This window comes from Erpetoichthys calabaricus, chromosome 6, assembly GCF_900747795.2.
Source record: "Erpetoichthys calabaricus chromosome 6, fErpCal1.3, whole genome shotgun sequence".
Taxonomy (NCBI): Eukaryota; Metazoa; Chordata; class Cladistia; order Polypteriformes; family Polypteridae; genus Erpetoichthys; species Erpetoichthys calabaricus.
In genome coordinates, this window is record NC_041399.2 from 68,113,319 (window position 1) to 68,137,197 (window position 23,879).

At 34.8% G+C, this 23,879-nt stretch overlaps 1 protein-coding gene across 5 annotated transcripts in view; it reads left to right on the forward strand.

Annotated features, from left to right (window-relative positions):
• osbpl1a (oxysterol binding protein-like 1A) overlaps window positions 1–23,879 on the forward strand; it is a 226,803-nt gene that overhangs the window by 125,210 nt on the left and 77,714 nt on the right. For all 5 annotated transcript variants that reach the window (XM_028803652.2, XM_028803651.2, XM_051928916.1 and 2 more), the window contains one exon: window positions 15,144–15,306. In XM_028803652.2, coding sequence (XP_028659485.1) covers window positions 15,144–15,306 — 163 coding nt within the window. The remainder of the gene's footprint in view (window positions 1–15,143; window positions 15,307–23,879) is intronic.

A 23,879-nucleotide genomic window follows, 5' to 3' on the forward strand; every position in this document is an offset into this window, starting at 1 on the left:
CTGAGGGATGATGTCACCGCATGTTAATGTAATAAGTGGAGATGAAGCTTGTGAAAAAACCCCAGGAGGTGTGGTGCCTGGCCTAGAGAATTGCACAGAAAGGAAAAGGGGTTTGGAGGCACGTTATATGTATCTGAAGTAGTGTGTGGTACAGAGGAGAGAAACAAATCTGTCAGTCCTCACTTTATTTATTTTTTCAATAGAAAATATGCATTTTACCTGTTCCACTTTTGGTATAATTTTGCATAGCCTACACTTTTCATTATAGAAAGTAATTAGATAACATTTTAATGACAGTTGTGGCAGGTACAGTATTTTGTTTACATCATTGTTATATACTCTGTATTTCACGGTTTAATATTTTTGTATGTGGTTTTTGCATGTTCTCCCCATGTCTGCATGGGTTTCCTCCCACGGTCCAAAGACATGCAGGTTAGGTGCATTGGCGATTCTAAATTGTTCCTAGTGTGTGCTTGGTGTGTGTGTGCGTTTGCCCTGCAGTGGGCTGGCACCCTGCCCGGGGTTTGTTTCCTGCCTTGTGCCCTGTGTTGGCTGGGATTGGCTCCAGCAGACCCCTGTGACCCTGTAGTTAGGATATAGCGGGTTGGATAATGGATGGATGGTTTTGTGATACAACCAGCAAAGACTGTGATTTTTAAAGTAAACTGCTCCTACTTCATTCCTTTAGTGTTGTTATAAAAAGAAAATTGTTGTGATGCTGGTGGTGCCCCTGCTGTTTCACAGATCCAGTGTGCAGGGAACAAATCTTATGCCTGTTCATTATTTGTGTGGCGTTTGCATCTTCTCTCAGTGTATATGTTAGTTTTCTTCCAGTTATTCTTACTTTTCTCCTATATGTCCAAACATGGGCAGGTTAATTTAATTGGCGATTCTAAATTGGCCCCAGTGCAAGTGAGTGTGGGCATGTGACTGCTCAACAATGGGTTGGCATTTTGCGCAAGACTGTGTCCTCCCAGTGCAGATGTTATAGACTCTTTCCTACTGCAACAATGAATTAGATTAGCCATATTTGACCATTTTTAGACGTAGAATGCAAAGTGATAGCTGTTTAATTCTGAAAAAATTGCTGCATTTGAATATATATGATTTACTGCACTAAGATTTTATTACAACCTGTTAGTATATAAAAGCAGAGTACTTGTATTATTTTTAAGTAGATCTGCCTTGCTTAATTTTTCTGGGCTAAGGATTGTGTGTATAGAGACTATGCATGAAATTATCACACTTTCTAGCTAATGTATTTTAAGCTTTTGATGGTTGCGCCGGTGTCCCTTATCAAGCCAAGCAGTCTAAAAATAAAATCGATGGATTGTGATGCTAGCCTTTTTCAGACTGTTGGAAAGTAGCTTTAAATTACTGCACCACAATTGTTGTTGCTGCTATGCTGTTTGCAGTTTCACATAGCATTTCTTATGATCTTGAATATTGCATTTGGAGCTTCTTCTCTCAAAGGTCACCTTAATCCCTTAGGAGTCATTTTTTAACTGTGGCTTTCTAGATTTCATATCAATCATGTTGATGCTTTATGTTTAATCAATAGAACTTAATATCAAATCAGCTTACAATATTGATTGAATCCTGTTGAAAAAGATGATCAACAAAATTGTTCACACTGCTTTTGTTTAATATGGATAAGTACAAAGCATTTTCATGACATTTTAGAATATTGTGAAGAATGCTTTTGATTTAGATTTATTTCTAAGTAGTAAATAAGATTTCTAAATAGGCATCTACTTAAGTGGTTTCAGTTTACTCTAGTATAAATATTGTACTTATGTTTGTCAATAGGTATTGTTTATGTTATATTTTTAAACTCTGATTTTAATCAGTCATAGTTTTTAAGATTCTCACTCCATTTTTACTTTAATAGATATTAAATGTCATTCACTTAATAGATTGTAAGGGTTGTAAGAGGAGACTCTTTCTTATCTAATATAAATAATGACTTTTGGTTAATGTATCAATAAATAATGCTTTTCACCTCAGAGACAATCATCAGCTTAATGAGCTCATGAGTGGTTTATCACCCACAGATATTACAGAAGCTCCAAACTGTATACTATCCAAATATTGGCTACATCTTGATGTACTATATATATGAAAATTAGAAGTCATGGTGACAAGACATGATATTTGTGCAATTCTGTTCTCATATTTATGGAACTTCATATAACAACAAATATACAAAGACAGCTCTAATCCTTCTGCAACCATTAAATGGTGTACAATGTAGCGCTTTCCTCGGAACTCTGATCTTCTTTAGTCCGTCATTTATATATTGATTGAATTGGAAAACTTCCATAGTATCTAAAATGTATTTTTGCATGTACAAAGTGTTGGTCCAGTATTACATGGCTTGGACATAATCTGCATTATTCTTCCTGAATATAAGGTTCAGTTATCACAGAGCCCCACTTTCCAGGTCCCCCAAGTACGATTCCAGTTGAATATTATGAACCCCTAGTATTTAGAATACACCCTCTTATTAAAAAGCTTACCACCATGTTAAACTCGAGGCACTGTCTCATTCAGTACAACACTGAAACAAAACAATATGCAATGCTTTTATTATTTCTAGATGGTTTACATGCACTCTTCTAGCCCTGAAACTACAGGCCATTTTAATCACTTGAATGACCTCAAAAATGAGCCCATTTCCAACGAAACCATTAAGTATGATCATGACAGTACACTTATTGCTCTTGATGAATCTGCAGTTTTGGTCGACATTTTACCAGTCTTGTTGAGAACAGTCTGTCCTGTCTACAATGATTTATTGATTGGTTTGCCAAAACATTGCCAGAACCTGTTTTGGGCTATCCAGAAGTCTTTCTTCATTGCTGTATCACACTAATCCTACACTTGAGCCTTCTCTTCATTCACTGCTACACCTGTTATTTCTTGGCCAGCTGGTACCTCTCACGGAGTTCTGGAAAACGCTGTATTAATATTTTACAGAATTCCTCTACGATAAACAAAAGTGGTAAAAGAAGCTGTATATTTAAAAAGTAAGGGTTACTATCTGGACAGGTATATATCACTTTTGTCCACAGTTACTTACAATATAGCTTTCTCCAATGCCAGAGCCTTAGACAGCTTTAATTTAGAATCTATCTAACCTCCCCAAGATGCAAGATAAGCTTTTCCAGAAGTGAGAGTTAAACTCCTCCTAATAGTGATGACCTGTAGAACTCACAACACGTTTAAGGTTTTCCAGGACTGTCCATCATGAGCTCTGTGTGGGGTCATCAGTTGCTCAATATCACCTTTTACCAAAGTGTTCAAAACATACAGCCTCTGGTCAGATAACTCTTATTACAAAAGCATGCATGTCAAATCACAGTAACAGTAATATAAAGTAAATGAAAGGCAAAAATATATCCAAAGCATACTGTACAAGCTGCCTGTTCATAGCTTTAAATTAAATAGCAGATTGAGTGCTGTCCTGAAACTTAGATAAAATGGTAATTCTTATTGACCTGTTACACCATTACTCTCCTTCACAATCACTGACCAGAAATTATTGCTCGTGCTGAATTCTAGACTTAAGCTTAGAGGGGACTGTGCTTTTGCAGTAGCTGCTCCTAAAGTTTGGAATAGTCTACCTTTTTATATTAGGTCAGCACCAACTTTGGTCACTATTAAATCCCACTTGAAAGTCCATCTTTTTGCCTTACCTTTTTTAACTTGTATGTGAGTATTTGTTTTTGGTGTGTTTAATTACTGTACTAGGGGGCTTTGCCCCCTGCTCCCTTCGCTCGCCAACCCCTCCCCCCCACCAAGCACTATGCACTGTTGTTAAGAGGGGGGCTGAACGCACCCCAAGGAGACATAGGCGCTCCTCTGAAACCCCTCTTAAATGGTGGTACAATGGGAAAAAAAATTTTTTTTTTTTAACCTTCTCTTTGCTTGAGCAGCTGCTGGCTTACTGCTGCTGCCGTGCCGCATGATCTGCACTTCACTCGCCTACCCCTTCCCCCACAAGCGCTACGCCCCGTTGTGAATTGGGGGACTGAATGCACCCCAAGGACACACAGTCGCTCCTCCAAAACCCCTCTTAAATTGTGATACAATGGGAAACAAATAACAGTTGATTTTTTTTACCTCCTCTTTGCTTGATCAGCTGCTGGCTTGCTGCTGCTCCCATGCCAAGTGATCTGCATCTGCAACTTTTTAAAGTCACTGCCTTGTCTCTCTTCTCCCCCAGACATCCTCAAACACTATTTGATCTCTTTTTCGCTGTTCTGTAATTTCACCGAGTAATATTTTCCGTTTGTTTGCGCTAATGTGATCTTTACTCTCATTTTTTTTGAGACTTTCGAATTTTCCTACTTCCATTATCTCTAACCTACTCTGCATGTGTATCACGGGACTTTCTTCCAAAGGTTGTAAGTATGACGTGACTTGCCTGTCTCGCGGGACGTAAAAATGTCTCTGTCTCTCTTCAAAAGATCTTGTCTCGTCCCAAGTTTTTTTTTATAATAGAGAGATATATATGTATTGGTGTATTTATGGAAGCTTTTTTAAATGTGCTCTATAAATAAAGTTGACTTGACAATTCCACTGTAAAGTTAGAAATAGTTGGTTCATACTGTTTAACCTTTTTTCAGGGCTGTAAATAGGTTTAAAGTCCTCAAGATTCACTTAAAGGAAATCATATTGAGTAACAGACATGCCTTTTATGGGCACAATTTTATCTACTAGATTAATTGCAAATGTGGATCTGAAAGCATTCTATGCCCAAAACTATGAAAGCCAATTATGTATACCTAAGAATTTGTTAGATATAAGTTGACATTAGATAAAGTTAACAGGGAGTGATGTAGCCCATTCCATTCCAGATATTTCTTGTTGTTTAAATGTTGTGTACATAGTGTTTATAGCCTGCTTTTAGGTTAATTGCATAAGCAGAGCTGTTTATACCAGATTAATGGACATGTTGTGTGTGCATCATCATAGCAATGAGATATTGCTTCACTTGCGACTTACACATTCAGTCATGACCTTCTCTTTAAATTCTTCCATTATTCAGATTTGAAACAGCTTGCCCTTGACACTTTCTGCTGAGATCTTCTGATGCTACCGTCCTCATTATGCTGAAACATTTGTACACTTTTGCTAGTAGGCTGCTGTTTTATTCGGTTTCGTACTGAACCCTGCTCTGTGAGGATCCTTTAAGTCTTTAAATTTCAGACTTGGTTAAATTTTCTTTTTTTCTGGTCTTGCCTTCTGACAATTTACATTCATTACAGTCAACGAGCTTTTGCTTGTTTTCTTATTTTTACTTTTTTGATGTATTAATCAACTCATTTTACTCCCCTTTGGTATGGTTAATGTGCAGTCTTTGTGTCATGTATTACATTTGTGGCGGCACGGTTGCACAATGGTAGCGCTGCTGCTTCGCAGTAAGGAGACCTGGGTTCGCTTCCCAGGTCCTCCTTGCGTGGAGTTTGCATGTTCTCCCCGTGTCTGCGTGGGTTTCCTCCCACAGTCCAAAGACATGCAGGTTAAGTGGATTGGCGATTCTAAATTGGCCCTAGTGTGTGTGTGTGTGTGTGCCTGTGCGTGCGTGCGTGTGTGTGTGTGTGTGACCTGTGGTGGGTTAGCGCCCTGCGCGGGATTGGTTCCTGCCTTGCGCCCTGTGTTTGCTGGGATTGGCTCCAGCAGACCCCCTTGACCCTGTGTTCAGATTTAGCAGGTTGGAAAATGGATGGATGGATATTACATTTGCTTTTGAAAAAGTGCATTAGTAATGTTGTCTATGGTAAGCGGTGTAAATAATAAAGGATATCTGATATTTTATTCTTTGCGGTGAAAGAAAGCAAGCTAAAAATGAATTATGAAATTAGTTTTGACCACTCAGTTTAAATTATTTCTCCATATATTTTCATCACTTAGCTTATGGCATGTACTGCACTTAACATTTTGTGTTTATTTTTTTGGGTTTAAATGAACAGCTTGTGCCTTTTTACTTGTATTTTATGGTTAGTTAATTAATACAAGATTATATACAGTGAATCAAAAACACAAAGATATTGTAAGTGAAAATTTTCTTATAGGTTTTACAGTATCTTTGTTCTTTAAAATTTGTGTAAAACTTGAGGTGAGAAAATTAATTGAAATGTACCGTGTAAAGAGACACTCTCAACTTACAAATATTTGGAAACTATCTATAGCCTCAAAAAGTTTGCTGACTGTATGCTATATCATGTTGCATCATATGATACCTCCTGTACCAAAAGTATAATTTAGTCAAAATATTTAAAGTGAATCATTTAATTAATACATCTGTGTAAATGAAGGGTTTGTTCTTTTGACTTACAGGCTCATAAAACTTAACATGGCTTGTGCTGATACCCCAAAACCTAATGATAATTGCTTATACAACAGAATATACTGTAGTTTTAATAAGGTTGAGATCAATGCACTTTTCGCAGGAATCCATTTACAAGCATCTCATACCTTGCACGCCTTATTGACACCATGCTACTTTCTCATCCTACAGTAATCCATGAAAATTAAATATCAGCATGATATGCAAATGTCAAAAGTTTTAATTATCAAAAGTTTACATATTCTTATTAAAATATCATCCTTTGTTGAGGATTCTCAATATGCTTTATACTACTACATTTATACTTAAACTACTAACATCTAGATAATGGTGCACAAAAGTAGTGTGCAGAAAAGAATACGTTCCAAGTTCTATTTCCATAATAACTGTGGTGGTCCAGACTACAAGATGTAAAATTCATAGCAAAATATCTTTTGTCTGATCATTTTATACCTTTTGAGACTTTTAGATGTCTAGTCCCTCTATTTGAGACCCTCAAACAATGTTGCTATTTATTCCTAATAAATGATTATATCATTCCATATAAAGTCTCCAAAAAGAATGTAGTTCTACATACTGAAATAGGAACTTGGAGGAAAATCTGAAGTTTAACTGCATTAATTATTTCTGCTGATTGCAGATGGACTAATTGGAAATGACCTGCTTGATGCTGCCCAAAAGATAGGAATGTCTGCATACGTCTTGAATAGGTAAAACTTTGCACAATTGTGATATTCTGAAAGGCACTTTTTCCAAGTCAGGGTAGTGGAGTGTCAGAACCTATCCTGGCAGCATCAAACATAAGATGATAATTGACGACCCTTACAAAAACCCAGCAATACAAGATAAATATTTTACACGTGCAAACAACGGACCATTCAACCATACCAATAAACTTTATTACATCCAACAGATTTTAATATTGATAGTGGTTTCAAATGGCGTTAGTGCTTCATCCAATTTAGTTAATTCTTTAAGTATTAGGATGTCAGGGCTTTTATTTGAACTTGATCATTATTGGGCTGTAAAGAAGGTAATGTTTTAGAATAATTCTTAAATACCCTAACTGTTTTATTTATTGAATATGTCTAGTTCAGTCTCTGGTAGGTGTTTTGATAGTAAGATTAGATATGTCAGTTATATGTTTGGGTACTAAAGTTGCCTCTGCCCAAATTCAAATTATAAGTGAAACAAATTAAATTGTAGTTGTTCAGCTTAACAGGTAACAAAGTGGCACCTTTATTAAAACAAAATTTACAAGGGAATGATAAGGAAATATATAAAACACCAAATAGCTAGAAGGCAAAGTTCATCCCTACCTCTCCATTGAACCTCCTTTCCCCAGATGATTCTTTATGTCGGCCAAGTAAGATTGTTTGTACACACTTTTGCACTTTCCATTAGCACTTTTTTCACTTTCTTCCTTGTGCATTTTCAAATGTGTCACTGTCCTTCTTCCTTGCACATTCACAATGCACCTTTGCATAAAATCACCATACAAATCTACATTTACTCTGTGGCATGAAGTTGTTTCATACTGTACCTGCTCTTGAGTTGTCCATTTGCTGGGAAAACAGAAAAAAAAGCTTAAACAATTTAACTGTAAAAACAGAAATATTATGTAACTTTTTTTGTTTAAATCTTAACCTTTTTTGCCCACAAGCAAGCATTTTCTACCAGATGTGGTAATAGAAAATATGGTTTGCCACTTGCTATTTTATGCCTGGATTACTTGTACTCTCTTTGTGCCTTTATAGATTTATTTTAATAGTAATTTCTTGTACAGATTTGCCTAACCTTTAATTATTGGACATAAGTAAAATAAATTAGAAGCTGGTATTTTTTCCTTCTCCTGCAGTGTGAGTAGTATGAAATAAATCTGACAATATAGCTAGAATATTTTTTTTTTTTCAGATTTATAGTATACTTCTGTAAGGTTTACCATTTGTTATCATTTAGATTTATTGAAGATACTTTGATATTTATGTCTAAGACTGACATATTGAAAACTTTTTTGGCTAATTTAAAATGTCATCCTCAACACAACTGGCTGAAAGCTCAAAATATAACCTCTAATGGAGAGAAGGGAGGGAGCGGGGCAACCTACAGAAAGAGAGAGAGAGAAAGAAAGAAAAATAGAGAGAGAGAGAGAGAGAGCTATCCAAATAGTTAATGGAACATTAGTGCCTACAGTCAGACCACTGCAGACAACTTCACATCATACTTGAGCTTTTGTACTAAAAAGGAATTACACATGTTATATTTGGATGTATGTATTTAGTGATGTGCTTCTCATTCAATGGGATACTTTTATATTAATGAGTTTGAAAGGGGGGGTAAAAAAAATCTGCAAGTCATATGGATCAGATTCCAAAGGTACCGGTAAGTTTCTGATTACAATTATTTTTGTTGTTAATTACTTTTATTGTATGAATTTTAATGAAAAAGAGTTAAAATTGAACTTCAACTTTTTGCACAGTTTCTTGATTGAGTTTAGATAGGGCTTATGGGGTCATTACTGTCTATATTGTATTTACTTTTTTATTTGGCACAAATAATAATTTCATTTACACAGTTTTAAGTTATGCATGTAAATATGATTGATATATATAATAGCTTCATGCTTATAGATCAGCAGGGGGGAAAAATAGAGTAATTGATTATAATAATGATATTAATTAACTTACTTTCTATGGTGAAAGAGGAATTACTCTGATAATTCAGTTGCCAGTGAAATTGCTTTGAGTTAATAATGCAGTAATGTCTTCCTAATAGTTACAATTAGCAAACTGCAGCCTGACTCTGTACCATTAAACAAGTAGAGACTGGTACCAGAAAACAATGAGCTCCTAGCTCTGCCTCTGTTCTTGCTAGTCATGAATTCTTTTGATTGCGTAGGCTTTCAAAGAAATGAATTAGTTTATTCAGAAACCAAAAGGACAACATTTCAGTTTTTAAATAAAAATGTTTGTGCCAATTAGCAAATATTTTTAAAACAAAACATCTATTATGCTGTAGATCTAAAGCATTTGATTCATTTTTATTTTCTATACTTTTTTTTTCATTTTGTATTGCCCATTATAGTTAGTTTAGTAACAAGTTTTTTCCACGTTTGTTTTGTTTTATATAGTGCCTAAAATAAATGCCTAAACAGTAGTAATATACTTTTTTGAGAAAAAGATTCAAAGCAAATTAGAATATCTCACTAATACTGAAAGAAAAACAATAAAAAAAAGTGCTATGTTTTAATGATAATTTGTGTTTATGAAGTCATTACTTTGTGTGGTGGATCAGATAGCGTAGAATGCTTTTTTCTCTTAAAAATGTTATTATCCTTTTGTTTCTTACATTACACATTAAATATTATTGTTAATAATAACAATAATGCATTGTGTGTATATAGGGCCCAAATCTATCCCAAATATCTGAAGAATATGAACCTTTCTGAAGGTGAGAGACAGTCTCATTCTGCCCTACAGTGCCAGTATGTTCTGCAAGTCATTGCAGACTATTCAGACTATGAATGTCATAGTTTAGCTTTTTTTTTTAGATTAGAAAATATTAGAAAATATAGATCTTTGCTTTCATTGTGAAATTTCAGATTTGCAGTGTATGTGCCTGGTGACATGTCTAGTATTGATTCTTCCTTTAGGTTATAACCCTCACAGTTTTAGACAGATGGATAGTGTATGTTTTTGTTTGCTGGCAAGGATTACAAATCTGTTTTGTCCTTTTGCTTCTGCTGAATTTCACTAAGTTATCTCTTAGCTTATACAGGAAGGTATTCTTTTAAATGTAATGTGGTCATGACTAACTTAATGTAATTCTGTTCTCTTAAGGTTTCACTTTATACTTTGAAAATAACTATAACCTAGTATTTGTTGATATTTTGTGCAAGGTAATTGACAGTTGAAGAGTTAGCCATTTCATTAATGTTTTTCTAAATGCAGTTCATTACATGTAAATCTAAATTCCAATTGATTTACTCTTGTGTAGCACTTTTCTCATCAAATAGTGTCTCTGTGTGTGTGTATGTTGTGTGTGTATATACAAAAACAAAACACTTAGTGTGCCATATAGGCTAGGGTGATAAACTTTAAACCACAAGGCTGGCAATTGAATCCCCACTTGCAATTATAGATTGACACTGAGAAAGCCACTTAATGTTGACCAAGAGTGTCTGCCTGTTAAAGAATGTAACATATATACAATAATAACTGTGAAGATGATGCGACATAACCATGCATTCGGAAAAAATCAAATAAATATTTTGTTCTGTTCAACTGTAATCTTTCCACATATTCAGAACAAAGAGAAATAAACTAAGCTAATTGTCTGATGGCAATGAAGTCCACCTGATTCTTGTTGTAGGAGAATGTTGATGTTTACCAGTGTCCTCCAAACACCCTCCATTCTTAATGTTCTTTGTAGTAGCTTATGTTGGAATTTATCTAATCTGCACATTATGTAGTGCACTGCATTGTGGTATACACTAATGTATACTATACAATTGTCACCAAATTACATGATGGTCTTATCATTTGTATCTGAACATTGATGTCATCGTCTCCAACGCTAATGATTTTATCCACCTTCCATAGGTTGGGAGCAGTAATTTAACTAAAAATTAAGGATTTTAAGGTTCTGATGATAGCCCCAATATAACTCAAGCAAATGATAAATTGTTATGCTCTCAGACTTGCTTTACAGTTCTTTTCTGCTGGCTGCTCGCCTCCACAATTGCTCACGTTGGGGTGGTGTATCAAAAGTTGCCAATCATTGCTTGTATAAAGCCATTAGGTCAGTTATTTCTATATCCATTACACAAATTGACTTAATTCAGAGAAAATAGAAATGTTTGACATTATGCAACTACTGAACACATTTTTGTACTTCTGAAACCATACTCGCACTTTTGAACAAATTTTAAACTCTACTGATGGCTTTTATCCCTTGCTAAGTAAATAGACGTTCTAACACTGTATTATTATTATTTTTGTCTTTATTGCATTATAAATTAAAAAGACATATTTCAAACTATAAAGATAGTGTAGTGTAATGAACAGACGTGTTTTCAAAAAAGCAATAGCTGAATGATAAATGGCTGACTAGTACAATGTGTGCTAATGTGTTATATTGCTGCCAGGGAGCAGTATTTTTACACTATGTATTGTAGATAGATTTATTGAGTTCTAAAGAATAATACCATACTGGTACAGCTGATTTTAGCTAAGAAAGTTTACCATTGGTCAAGAATGTACATGTTTAGGTTGCCATTTTAGAAATGCTCATTGGTTGTAAAATTAGCTGTTCACTGAGCACTTATCGTGTGAAAGTTGATATTTCACAAAAGATGACATGCATCCCTCATTGCTTCATAAGAAACTCAATCCTGATGTAAGACAGTTCTCAGAAAAGGCTGCGTTTTTCGGATGGTGATTGTGTTCCAGCCAAAGGAAATGTGAGCTTCTGAAATGATTTTATAGTACTTACACACCTTACCTATAATTCAAAGTGACACAATAAAATGACAGTCTGAAAAAACAATACAGATTATTAATAATTTTATTGTTTAAAATAGTAATAACTGACATCATTAGTTTACTTCTTTTGTGGTACTATGGCTATGGGTGAGTTTATTTTTTGCTCTACAGTGAGTTAGTTATAAATCAGTAAGACTACTGCATGTTAATCAATTTTAAAAAGTTACAAAATTGGGCTCCCCTTCCCTAATCCATGTAGTCAGCAGAGTTGAAAAAGGACTTAATAAAGTGATCACTTAAAAGTACAGAAATATCCAAAATATCAGCAGTTTTTCAGAAATCTTATTTAACTGAGGAAAACATTAATAAATGCCTGCCTAAATGGCATCATAAATGTCCCTTAGAAGTGTATTTAATATAGTAGAACCCCCATAGTTGACCAACTCCTTAAGTTGACCTCATTTTCATATACCAGACATGCACCACATGCACTCAATGGAAGACCGACCTCTCTACTGTATATTGACTACCTCTGTAAGCTGTATCTTGACCACTTGGCCTATGACACACAATATTAATTTACCCTCTATAACTTGACTAGTTGGAGTCCACTTTACACCAAGGGGTATAAGGTGTGGGCTTTGCACCTTGCACCAGAAAATATAAGAACCTAGACCAAATTAATATTAAGAGTTTAGCATATTTAATAAAGTACAAGCATAAAAAGTTAAAAAGATTGAAATACAAAATATAAGATTTACAAAAATAATATTCTTAAACCACTTTAGCAGCAATGAAACAGATTCGCTTATTTCTCCTGATCTTCAGGAGAATAACTCCTATTTCAGACCTCATTCTGTATATGTGAGACATATATTTTGTGCCTTAGTGCCCGGATCCTCTCATTTATTGATTATTTTTTTTCCCCACTAAGGACCTTCTATTTTGAGAAGGTGTAACACTTCAGGATGGACACATGCAGGCAAGTGCCAGATGACAGTGTGCACAATTAGGGTTTTGACCCAGATACATTTTGGATACGCACTGGTATAGTTGGGAAATACCATCTTTATTAAAACTAGATGATATAAATTGTCTACTAGGTAGTGAGGTTTGGTTAAGAAAGATAAGGTGTTTTGTATTTAGTGAAATAAATACTCAGATGAATGGTCAGATATGAGGCACAGTTGTTGGAAGGATATAACCACATTATCAACATAAAATTCTTTTAAATGTCATAGTGCCAAGTGTTTTCCATATGTTAAATGTTGTGTACTTTAGGAATTGTGGCAATATATGACTGTAAATATGTAATTGGCAAAAACATCTCGGTATATGATAACAGTGAAGGAGTTACTCAAAGGCTAAATGAATGTTCAACTGTTGTTGATGGTTAATGCTAACTAATGTACGAAGCAATTCATATCCGTGCAGGATATTTTCATCTTTGCTAACTAAATCAAGTTAATTTATATGTAATTCCTTCCATGGCCTCTAATAATCACTAGCTGAATTGAAATTGAAATGGGGACACTCTGTTTTAGATCTTTGATATTTTTTTTATTATTGTTGTATTTCAAATGTATGTTGTTAAAATTGCATCCAGTATGCACCATTTAATATATTGTATATTAGAATGATTTGAAAGAAGATATTATATTTTTGGAATTATCATTATTTCCACAATATTAATTGTCCTAACCAATCTAAGATTAAGGCATGATTAATAAGAAGAATTTGTTTAATACACATTCCATCAGGTTACAAAGTTATTTGAATAGGTCATGTAACTGCTGTGTAATTATGATCCCTAACCATTTTAACTGCTGTGAGAAGGTTAAAAAACTGAACAGATTATGCTGATGCCCAATGCTTTTTGCAGAAAATGTTTTTAATTAATCTTTCACTTTAAAATTTGTAGAACTCCACCAGTATATTTGGTACATTTGGAAGTGACATATATACATCAGTAATATACTATAAAGTAGTCTGCTTTCTGTATAACGATAATAACACATGGTGAGATGTTTGATGGCAGTGGCAAATAAAATTGTTGACAAAGGACACCCCTGCCCAATTCCATGTTTTAAAGCTAAATGGAAAAATATATTATTTCCACAAGCTGAAGTATCTAAGCTGCAGAACAGTAGTTTAATCCATGTACTTATATTGAGCCCAAACTCAAATTTGAGTAATATTGTGAATATTGAACTCCATTCAGATCTATCAAAAGCGTTTTTGTGTCTAAACATAAGAGGACTTTAGAAAGTTCTGTTGCTACTAGAATGCATATTGTAATGAAAATATATTGTAGTTGTATGCCTTCTACAAATTCAATTTAATAATCTGAAAATATAGAAGGAAGCACTTTCTGTGTCCTCTTTGCAAGTAATAGTTGTTTTGCTTCTCTTGTGGTCAATAAATTATTTTTCGAAAAGTAGCCTGTTTTTGTAGAGATCAGTAGTAGGCCGTCTTGCACATACATCATTGATTTTAAAGCTGTGACTAATTAATTATGTTACCATTCTGGGTTAGTTTATTTGTGGGCAACTTATAAGAGTTTATTTGCCCCTTCAGGCATGTTTTGTTACCCATATAATCTGATATTTTAGACTTGTTTGTTTCAACCAAAAATCAGTCTTTTTAAATCCATCCATCCATCCATTATCCAACCCACTATATCCTAACTACAGGGTCACAGGGGTCTATAGATAGATGTGAAAGCCACTATATTAAAGATAGACGTAGATCTGACAGGTTATGATCTTTTAAGAAATGTAAAATTGTTGTGACAGGCTTAGATAATGTGATTTCAGGTGACGGAAAATATTCACAGGTAATTCAAAGTTAAAGTCTCAAGTCATCCCTGATCAGAAAATAGAGTAAGACCATCAGCTTTTTATTCAGTTATTCGGGAGTGTATATGTTAGCCATGTAATGTTTTAACATAGTTTGTTCAAGAAATGTATTCCCCAAGCTGCCTATATTGGGGAAAAGGTCAAAATTACAATAGATGCTTTGATATGCAGTTGGCATTTTGGTAGATTTTTAGTTGATTCTAGAACTTCAAGAAAACCTCAGCCAGTATAAAGTCTTTGTTTCTACGTTTTATTCATCAGTGTTCAAGATATTAAGGCAAGACAAAAATTCAGTTTAATTTACCCATTCTAAAATTTTCCAGTTTGGCTCTAGTTTATTAGTTACAAAATACAGGAGACTGTCGTGATAAATACAATTGTGGTAGTGTCTCTTATATAAACATCTAAAAACACTGATTTAGACTTGTAAAACTTTTTTTCTTTTAGGTGCAGAGTGTAAAATTAGAGCAGGAACAAGAGAAAAATAAGATCCTGTCTGAAGCTTTACAGACTCTTGCCACTGAGCATCATGAACTTGAACAGTCCATAGTCAAAGGGTCCCCTCCGAAAAGTGTCCTAAGTGAAGATGAATTCTATGATGCGCTTTCTGGTATGTATTCTTGTTAAAGGAAAAGGTTGGTCATTTTTTTGATGAGCAGATTTCTTTCAAAATAAAATCTTAGGCTCTGTGAGAAGTATTTTTCCTGTTAAGGTGAAATGTTCCACATATGAATTGGTAGTCTATTTTGAGTTCAGAGAGTTTCCTCTCTCATAAATATTTTATAGTTCAACTGTGTGGCCATACTGCTGATTAATGTTCAAATAATGGGACATGTTTCTTTATGATACATACACATTTTTACCTTACAAGCATTTTTAGTAGCTATTAATTTGTATTTGTGTCTTTATCATTCAATGTTCCAGAACATACTAAATATAAATTTAGATACATAAATTGTTTGTATTTCTTTCTGTGAATAGTTTATATTAAAAAAGAAGAAATTGAAATAGATAGATAGATAGATAGATAGATAGATCGATAGATAGACAGATAGATAGATACTTTATTAATCCCAAGGGGAAATTCACATACTCCAGCAGCAGCATACTCATACAAAAAACAATATTAAATTAAAGATTGATAATAATGCAGGTAAAAACAGACAATAACTTTCTATGATGTTAACGTTTACCACCCCCCCGGGTGGAATTGAAGAGTCGCATAGTTTGGGAGAGGAACGATGATCTCAGTCTGTCAGTGGAGCAGGACATTGACAGCAGTCTGTCGCTGAAGCTGATCTTCTGTCTGGAGATCTGGAGATGACACTGTTTAGTGGATGCAGTGGATTCTCCACAATTGATAGGAGCCTGCTGAGTGCCCGTCGCTCCGCCACAGATGTCAAACTGTCCAGCTCCATGCCAACAATAGAGCCTGCCTTTCTCACCAGTTTCTCCAGGCGTGAGGCGTCTTTCTTCTTAATGCTACCTCCCCAGCACACCACCGCGTAGAAGAGGGTGCTCGCCACAACTGTCTGATAGAACATATGCAGCATCTTGTTGAAATGTGTCTTGAAATACTAGACAAATTGCTAACACTGAAATTTTCTCTCCTTGTTAGTAATGCATAAGGTTGCCTACATCAACTGTGAAACAATTGAGCGCCTTACTTATTAGCCTGAAATATATATTTACACTTTTTGCATAATGTCATAGAATATTAATGTTTGCATTAACAACTCCAGTGCAGCATTCAAATAGTTTTTTTTTTAATATTTAAACTGTTTTCTTTCATCCAAAACATTTTACATGAGTTACATTCCATCATATCAGTAAAATGGAAATGGCTGACTGTTTGAATCTGTACAGCCAAAACACTTTTTGTATATGTGTGAGACCTTTGTTGGATTCTGCTCAGAAAAGCAGTTATTTTGAAGTGCATTTTAATTCATGTTTTGTTTTAAACATATGTTGAGTTCCAACAAATAATTATTTTGGAAGTTTGTTAAGATTTGTTTGTTCCTGTTAATTGTTTAAATAAGATTATTTCTGAATAAGTGCATTTATTAGATTAAACAGGTCTGAGAATATTATATGTCTATTTGATAAAAGGAAGCCCAAAGAAATGAGGATAATTCTGAAAATCATTGTGTCAGGTGCTTGTGTATTTTTTTTTCCCCTCAAAACACAAGGAAAGAAGGTAAATTTAAACTGAATCTTGTAGACCCATTTTGATCCTAAACACTGACTTCAAGTTTATGGTTTAAGCTCTTGCCTACAAAATGCATTGCCTTCTATAATTTCATAGAACACTGGACTATGTTCAACAAGGACACTCATTGTTCAGACTTCATCATGTATTATTTGGAACATATTGTTCTAGCAACCATTAGTGACATTAATTCTGGATGTAGAAACAATTTTTGATACATTTAAATGTAATTTTTTTATTAGAATTCAGGTTTGCTGCTAAAAGTATATTGCCTACTGAGCATTTGAAAAAGTGCAGTACACACAATAACACCTGTAAAGCATAATCTGTTACCTGGTATTTGAATGACATAATCACATAGCTAGAAACATATATTATGAAAAAGAAATGACTGTGTAAGACCTCACAAGTCACTGTCCTGATAGCTGTCAGTGACGATTAAGTTATCGAAGTGTTGAAGAGGATAAAATCAAGCACGACTCCAAGACTTGTCTTTATATATGGGCCCTATCATATATTTTGATGCTCGGAATATTCATGTCTTCAACACAAATGGGTCAGATGGGTCTCTTCAGTGAAATAGTGCAGTTTTTTTTTTGTTTTTGTTTTTTTTTTAAACTTTCAGTTTAATATCTTTAAACTTTGAAGTTCAATATCTTCAACAACAAACTGAAGGAGCTACAATACAACAGGACATCATGTCCTTTCTTCATGACTTGAGGGATGTATTTTGGATGCAAACAATCATCAGTGTCTTGTACAACATTTATCGACAAAAGTACCAGATGGAATAATGATCACTCCTGTTTTCTTTTGTCAGTTATACTAACAACCTGAGTTGCAAAAACATCAGTATAGCAAACAGATTTACAGTTGACACTGCACTGCTTACTATCACAAACAATACATTTTGAAGTAATGGACATTACTTTCAGCCAAATATGAAAAGAGAAATGATCTGCAAATTGACTTAAAAGGAACATTTACCATAAGTTAGTGATGTTCAGCAGTTTTAGTTCCTGGAGGCTGCACGTCCCAGAAGGCTAAATGTCAGTTAGAGCATTAATAAATCTTCAGTACATGTCAGTAAATTGTATACCATTAATGTGCTGACACGGTGTGTTAATATATTCTCCACGACTGTATAGTTATCGCAGAGAGAATATATGGTATACTGTACAAGGGGATCTTGTAAGAACAAGATATTTAAAACAAGGATTTATTTTTTGTGGCCAGCAATATTTGGGGCTTGAAATAGTCTGAATTACAGAGGGTCATTGACAGTCCTTTCTGAGACCAACATGGAGAAACAACAGAGGCAGAAACTGCTTTATCCCCATTCTGAACTGCAATAACCCAAAACTACACACAAACTGTGTTATTTACTGTACAAACCACAATTCCTGTGTGTTCTTAAGGAGTTACCGATTAGTGTTTGAATTTTCTGAAATGCTTTTTGCTATTCTTTCTTGTTTGCCTTGTCTTATTTGATACCTTACTACATGACTGAACACGTAAACATTATGGTGTGAAATGTTGATTAATGAAACCAAATAATTTTTTTTACCTATACACAATAAATGCCACTTCTCTAGTGTGAACTGTCACAAGTAACAGAGAGGGTCACCATTTTTTTCCCTTTTATAAGCTCCATTTCTTTAAGTGCTTGCCGATACAAATTTTTGGTATCAGAAACAACAGCAGTAGTTGTAGCTTTGTGTCTAGAACTTCTGTTTTACAGAACAGGCAAAAGTGAGATGATCTACAACTCTGAATTCACAAATAACGTTACATAGTGATTTTTTTTTTTCAAATTTTTTAAAATTTCCTGCTAACCAAGGCATAATAGTTATGTATGTATGTACAGTATGTGTGTGTGTGTGTGTAATATGTGTGTGTATATATATATATATATATATATATATATATATACTAATAAAAGGCAAAGCCCTAACTGACTCACTCACTGACTGACTGACTGACTCATTCATCACTAATTCTCCAACTTCCCGTGTAGGTGGAAGGCTGAAATTTGGCAGGCTCATTCCTTACAGCTTACTTACAAAAGTTAGGCAGGTTTCATTTCGAAATTCTACGCATAATGGTCATAACTGGAACCTCTTTTTTGTCCATATACTGTAATAGAGTGCACCTCGATGGCCGTGAGAGGCGGACTTGCGTATCGCGTCATCACGCCACCCACGTAATCACGTGAACTGACTGTGAACAAAGTACGTACAAAACAAGGAAGAGCCCCAAAGAGTGCTGAAGAAAACATTCATTACACAATTGAGAAGGCAGCGAAACAATAAGAAGTGAGCGAGTGACGCATACAAGCATATTCATAAGTGCAGCTACTGCGGAAACAAAGCAGGTTGTAAACCGTAAGTTTAAATTAAGTTTGCAATACCATATTCGTGACATACAAGTTTAATGAGAAGACACGAGGTATAAACGAGACTTTGGATCACTTTGTAACGGAGTTAAAATTGCTGTAGCGAGAAACTTTTAAGTGCCAGGTCTTAGCTAACATTAAATTAAGCCGTGGACATCGCAACATCACACAAGAGAGTGGCTCATGTGAACTGACTGAACTTTGAGGCAAGATTGCTTTTCTCCTGTACAACTATACGTTGCATTCTCAACAGTAAGCTTGCACGGCTTGGTCATATTACAACCGGAGTGCTGAACTGACAACGTGGTATACAAACAGAACTATAACAATCGTAATAAATGAATAAAAAAACAGCGGAGAACCTGTGGATTAAATAAAAAGGCTGCTTCCTTGGCGAAGCAAGGAAAAAGGAAGACCTTATATGGCGTTCGTTTATAAAACAGCGGAAAAGCTGTGTAAAGGCTGCTTCACAAAAAAACAGCAGAGCGCCTTATATGAGCAGGCAGTCAGCTAAAGAAGGGAATCAATAAATAACTATAATCGTAATAAACAAACAAAAAATAGCGAAGAATCCATGGACTACATAAAGGAAATGGGTACCTGAACAGAGAAGTGAGTCTCAAATAGCTACACAATAACTATTACAATTGTAATAAATGAACAATAAAAGAATACAGAACCGCTAAGCTAAGAGAAAGGACGGCCTTATATGGCGTTCATTTATAAAACAGCGGAGAGGCTGTGTAAACGCAGCTTCACAAAAAAACAGATCCTTAACAAATTGTTATTGGTATATTTTCCCTCAATTTAAAAAGGTTTTCTTTTCTTCTTAATAAAAATTAAAAGCAGTACTTCGCCGCTGCAAAGCGCGGGGATTTGGATATTTATATATATATATATATCTATATAGATATATATTGATATAGATATATATAGATATATTGTAGATATATAGATATTATATACATACATATATATATATATATATATATATACATACATATACATACACATACATATATATATATAGTATGTATATATGTATATGTGTATATACAGTGGTGTGAAAAACTATTTGCCCCCTTCCTGATTTCTTATTCTTTTGCATGTTTGTCACACAAAATGTTTCTGATCATCAAACACATTTAACCATTAGTCAAATATAACACAAGTAAACACAAAATGCAGTTTGTAAATGGTGGTTTTTATTATTTAGGGAGAAAAAAAAATCCAAACCTACATGGCCCTGTGTGAAAAAGTAATTGCCCCCTGAACCTAATAACTGGTTGGGCCACCCTTAGCAGCAATAACTGCAATCAAGCGTTTGCGATAACTTGCAGTGAGTCTATTACAGCGCTCTGGAGGAATTTTGGCCCACTCATCTTTGCAAAATTGTTGTAATTCAGCTTTATTTGAGGGTTTTCTAGCATGAACCGCCTTTTTAAGGTCATGCCATAGCATCTCAATTGGATTCAGGTCAGGACTTTGACTAGGCCACTCCAAAGTCTTCATTTTGTTTTTCTTCAGCCATTCAGAGGTGGATTTGCTGGTGTGTTTTGGGTCATTGTCCTGTTGCAGCACCCAAGATCGCTTCAGCTTGAGTTGACGAACAGATGGCCGGACATTCTCCTTCAGGATTTTTTGGTAGACAGTAGAATTCATGGTTCCATCTATCACAGCAAGCCTTCCAGGTCCTGAAGCAGCAAAACAACCCCAGACCATCACACTACCACCACCATATTTTACTGTTGGTATGATGTTCTTTTTCTGAAATGCTGTGTTCCTTTTACGCCAGATGTAACGGGACATTTGCCTTCCAAAAAGTTCAACTTTTGTCTCATCAGTCCACAAGGTATTTTCCCAAAAGTCTTGGCAATCATTGAGATGTTTCTTAGCAAAATTGAGACGAGCCCTAATGTTCTTTTTGCTTAACAGTGGTTTGCGTCTTGGAAATCTGCCATGCAGGCCGTTTTTGCCCAGTCTCTTTCTTATGGTGGAGTCGTGAACACTGACCTTAATTAAGGCAAGTGAGGCCTGCAGTTCTTTAGACGTTGTCCTGGGGTCTTTTGTGACCTCTCGGATGAGTCGTCTCTGCGCTCTTGGGGTAATTTTGGTCGGCCGGCCACTCCTGGGAAGGTTCACCACTGTTCCATGTTTTTGCCATTTGTGGATAATGGCTCTCACTGTGGTTCGCTGGAGTCCCAAAGCTTTAGAAATGGCTTTATAACCTTTACCAGACTGATAGATCTCAATTACTTCTGTTCTCATTTGTTCCTGAATTTCTTTGGATCTTGGCATGATGTCTAGCTTTTGAGGTGCTTTTGGTCTACTTCTCTGTGTCAGGCAGCTCCTATTTAAGTGATTTCTTGATTGAAACAGGTGTGGCAGTAATCAGGCCTGGGGGTGGCTACGGAAATTGAACTCAGGTGTGATACACCAAGGTTAGGTTATTTTTTTTAACAAGGGGGCAATTACTTTTTCACACAGGGCCATGTAGGTTTGGATTTTTTTTCTCCCTAAATAATAAAAAACCATCATTTAAAAACTGCATTTTGTGTTTACTTGTGTTATATTTGACTAATGGTTAAATGTGTTTGATGATCAGAAACATTTTGTGTGACAAACATGCAAAAGAATAAGAAATCAGGAAGGGGGCAAATAGTTTTTCACACCACTGTATGTGTGTATATAGCAATAAATGATGTTCAATCAGCATACAGTGGGTGTTAATGACAAATTGAAGTGCTTTCTGTTATACTCCTCTGCTGGAGGTGGACAGGCATTCTCTTATTTAATTCCTTCCTCGCCAGTGGCCTTCAGTATTGAAAGTAGAATCAAGCCCCATTCTCCCTGGGTCAACCTGTGCAATAAAAAAAAAAAATCAATGGATGAAGATAGAATGCATCACCCGAATTAAAATTCAATGAGTGTAAAGAGGAAGAAAAATAATAATAACCTGCATGTTGTTGAAGGTTGGAGGGAGAAGATGGTTCATTTCCTATGTTTAAATCAGGGGATGTTTGATACTTTTTTAAAATGCAAACACAAACAGGAAGCACCTAGAAGTTATTGTCAAATTTATTTCTATCAAATAAAAAAATTAAAACAAAAAGTTCCTAAACCTGCAATAATATGTATTTATATTGCTATATTTGCAGTTTAACTAAACTAATTAAACCTTCGAAAAGGCAAAGTATGATATGATGTGTTTAGTTTTGCTAACTGCTAACAGAATCTAGTGTGAAAATTCCAACATGTTTAGAAGGATGAATTTATCGTGAAGGTACACAAGGGAATGTTTATTTGAAGATAATGTAGCATAGCCCATATGTTCAGTTTCAAAGGACCTCCTAAGCCGATACCTGCTTTAATCTGAATTATGTCAAGTAGTTCAGAAAGTGTAGTATTTTGTCCTTTTAATTTCAAAACAATGCCTAGTAATTATAATGAATAACTTAATATATTAATAAAATAAATAAAACCAATTGGCTTTGTGAAGAAGGCTACATAGAAAACCAGAGTGCCTGATTTGGCAGTAGTAAATTAATTTCATAAACATGGCATGATACCTTTATGCTTAGGATTTTCTTAGGAGACCCTACACAAACTACAAAGTACGCAGTCCACAGAGTTTGTTTATTCAGATACTGTTTTTACTTTGTTACAAGAAGGTGTTTACTGAGAAAAGATAAAATATTTGTAAATTTGTAAAGTACATTTAATTTTATATTTGAAACAGACATTAGTTAGTGAAATCTTAATGAAGTCTACAAAACAACAAGTTTTTGATATAGGGATTTAAACATGTAAATGTCTGACTTATCATGACAATGGCTGCTGAATGCTCACAGCAAACAGTCATGGGTGTGCTGTGTGCTTCAGTAGCTATAGTAACTATACTTCTGAGGCTGACTGCCTGATGGCAACTGGCGTGTATCCACACATGTGCAGACTCCATGCTAACCTCATTTCTACACTGTTCTATGGCCATTTCCAAACAACATAGGAATTTAAAATGGAAGCAGAAAACCTTTAGTAGGTTCAGCCTTCACTTTTCTTGTAATGTTTTTCACTGTATGTTAACAGTTCTAGCTCCTCTGATTCAAAAGCTTCAAACCAGAATATAATTAATGAATTAATTTATTTATTGGAGGGTAGTGATATAAACTGTAACAAGAATAATTACAGTTAAGAGAATGATTAATGAACCTGAATCATAAAACAAATGCACAACATCAGCAGTGTAAAGATTGTTTTGAGTTTTTACTGCACATTAAATAAGAATGGATTAATGTAAAGTAATGGCTATATAACCTACTTTATGGTTTAAGTTTCTTAATGAAGGAGAAAGAAACTTGAGCTGACTCCGGTATGTACAGTATCCCATATGAATGCATATAGGTTTTTTTTAGCTAGATGACTATACATAATATTCTGTATTTCATGTCATTTTATTTTTCATTTTCAGTCTCTTTCTGCTCTCTAAAGCTATAAGATAAATTACCAGACACTCTAATATTAAGTAAAATCTTTTATTTCTGTGAACTAGTGTGGTAAGAAGGCAGAATTGCATTTTAGC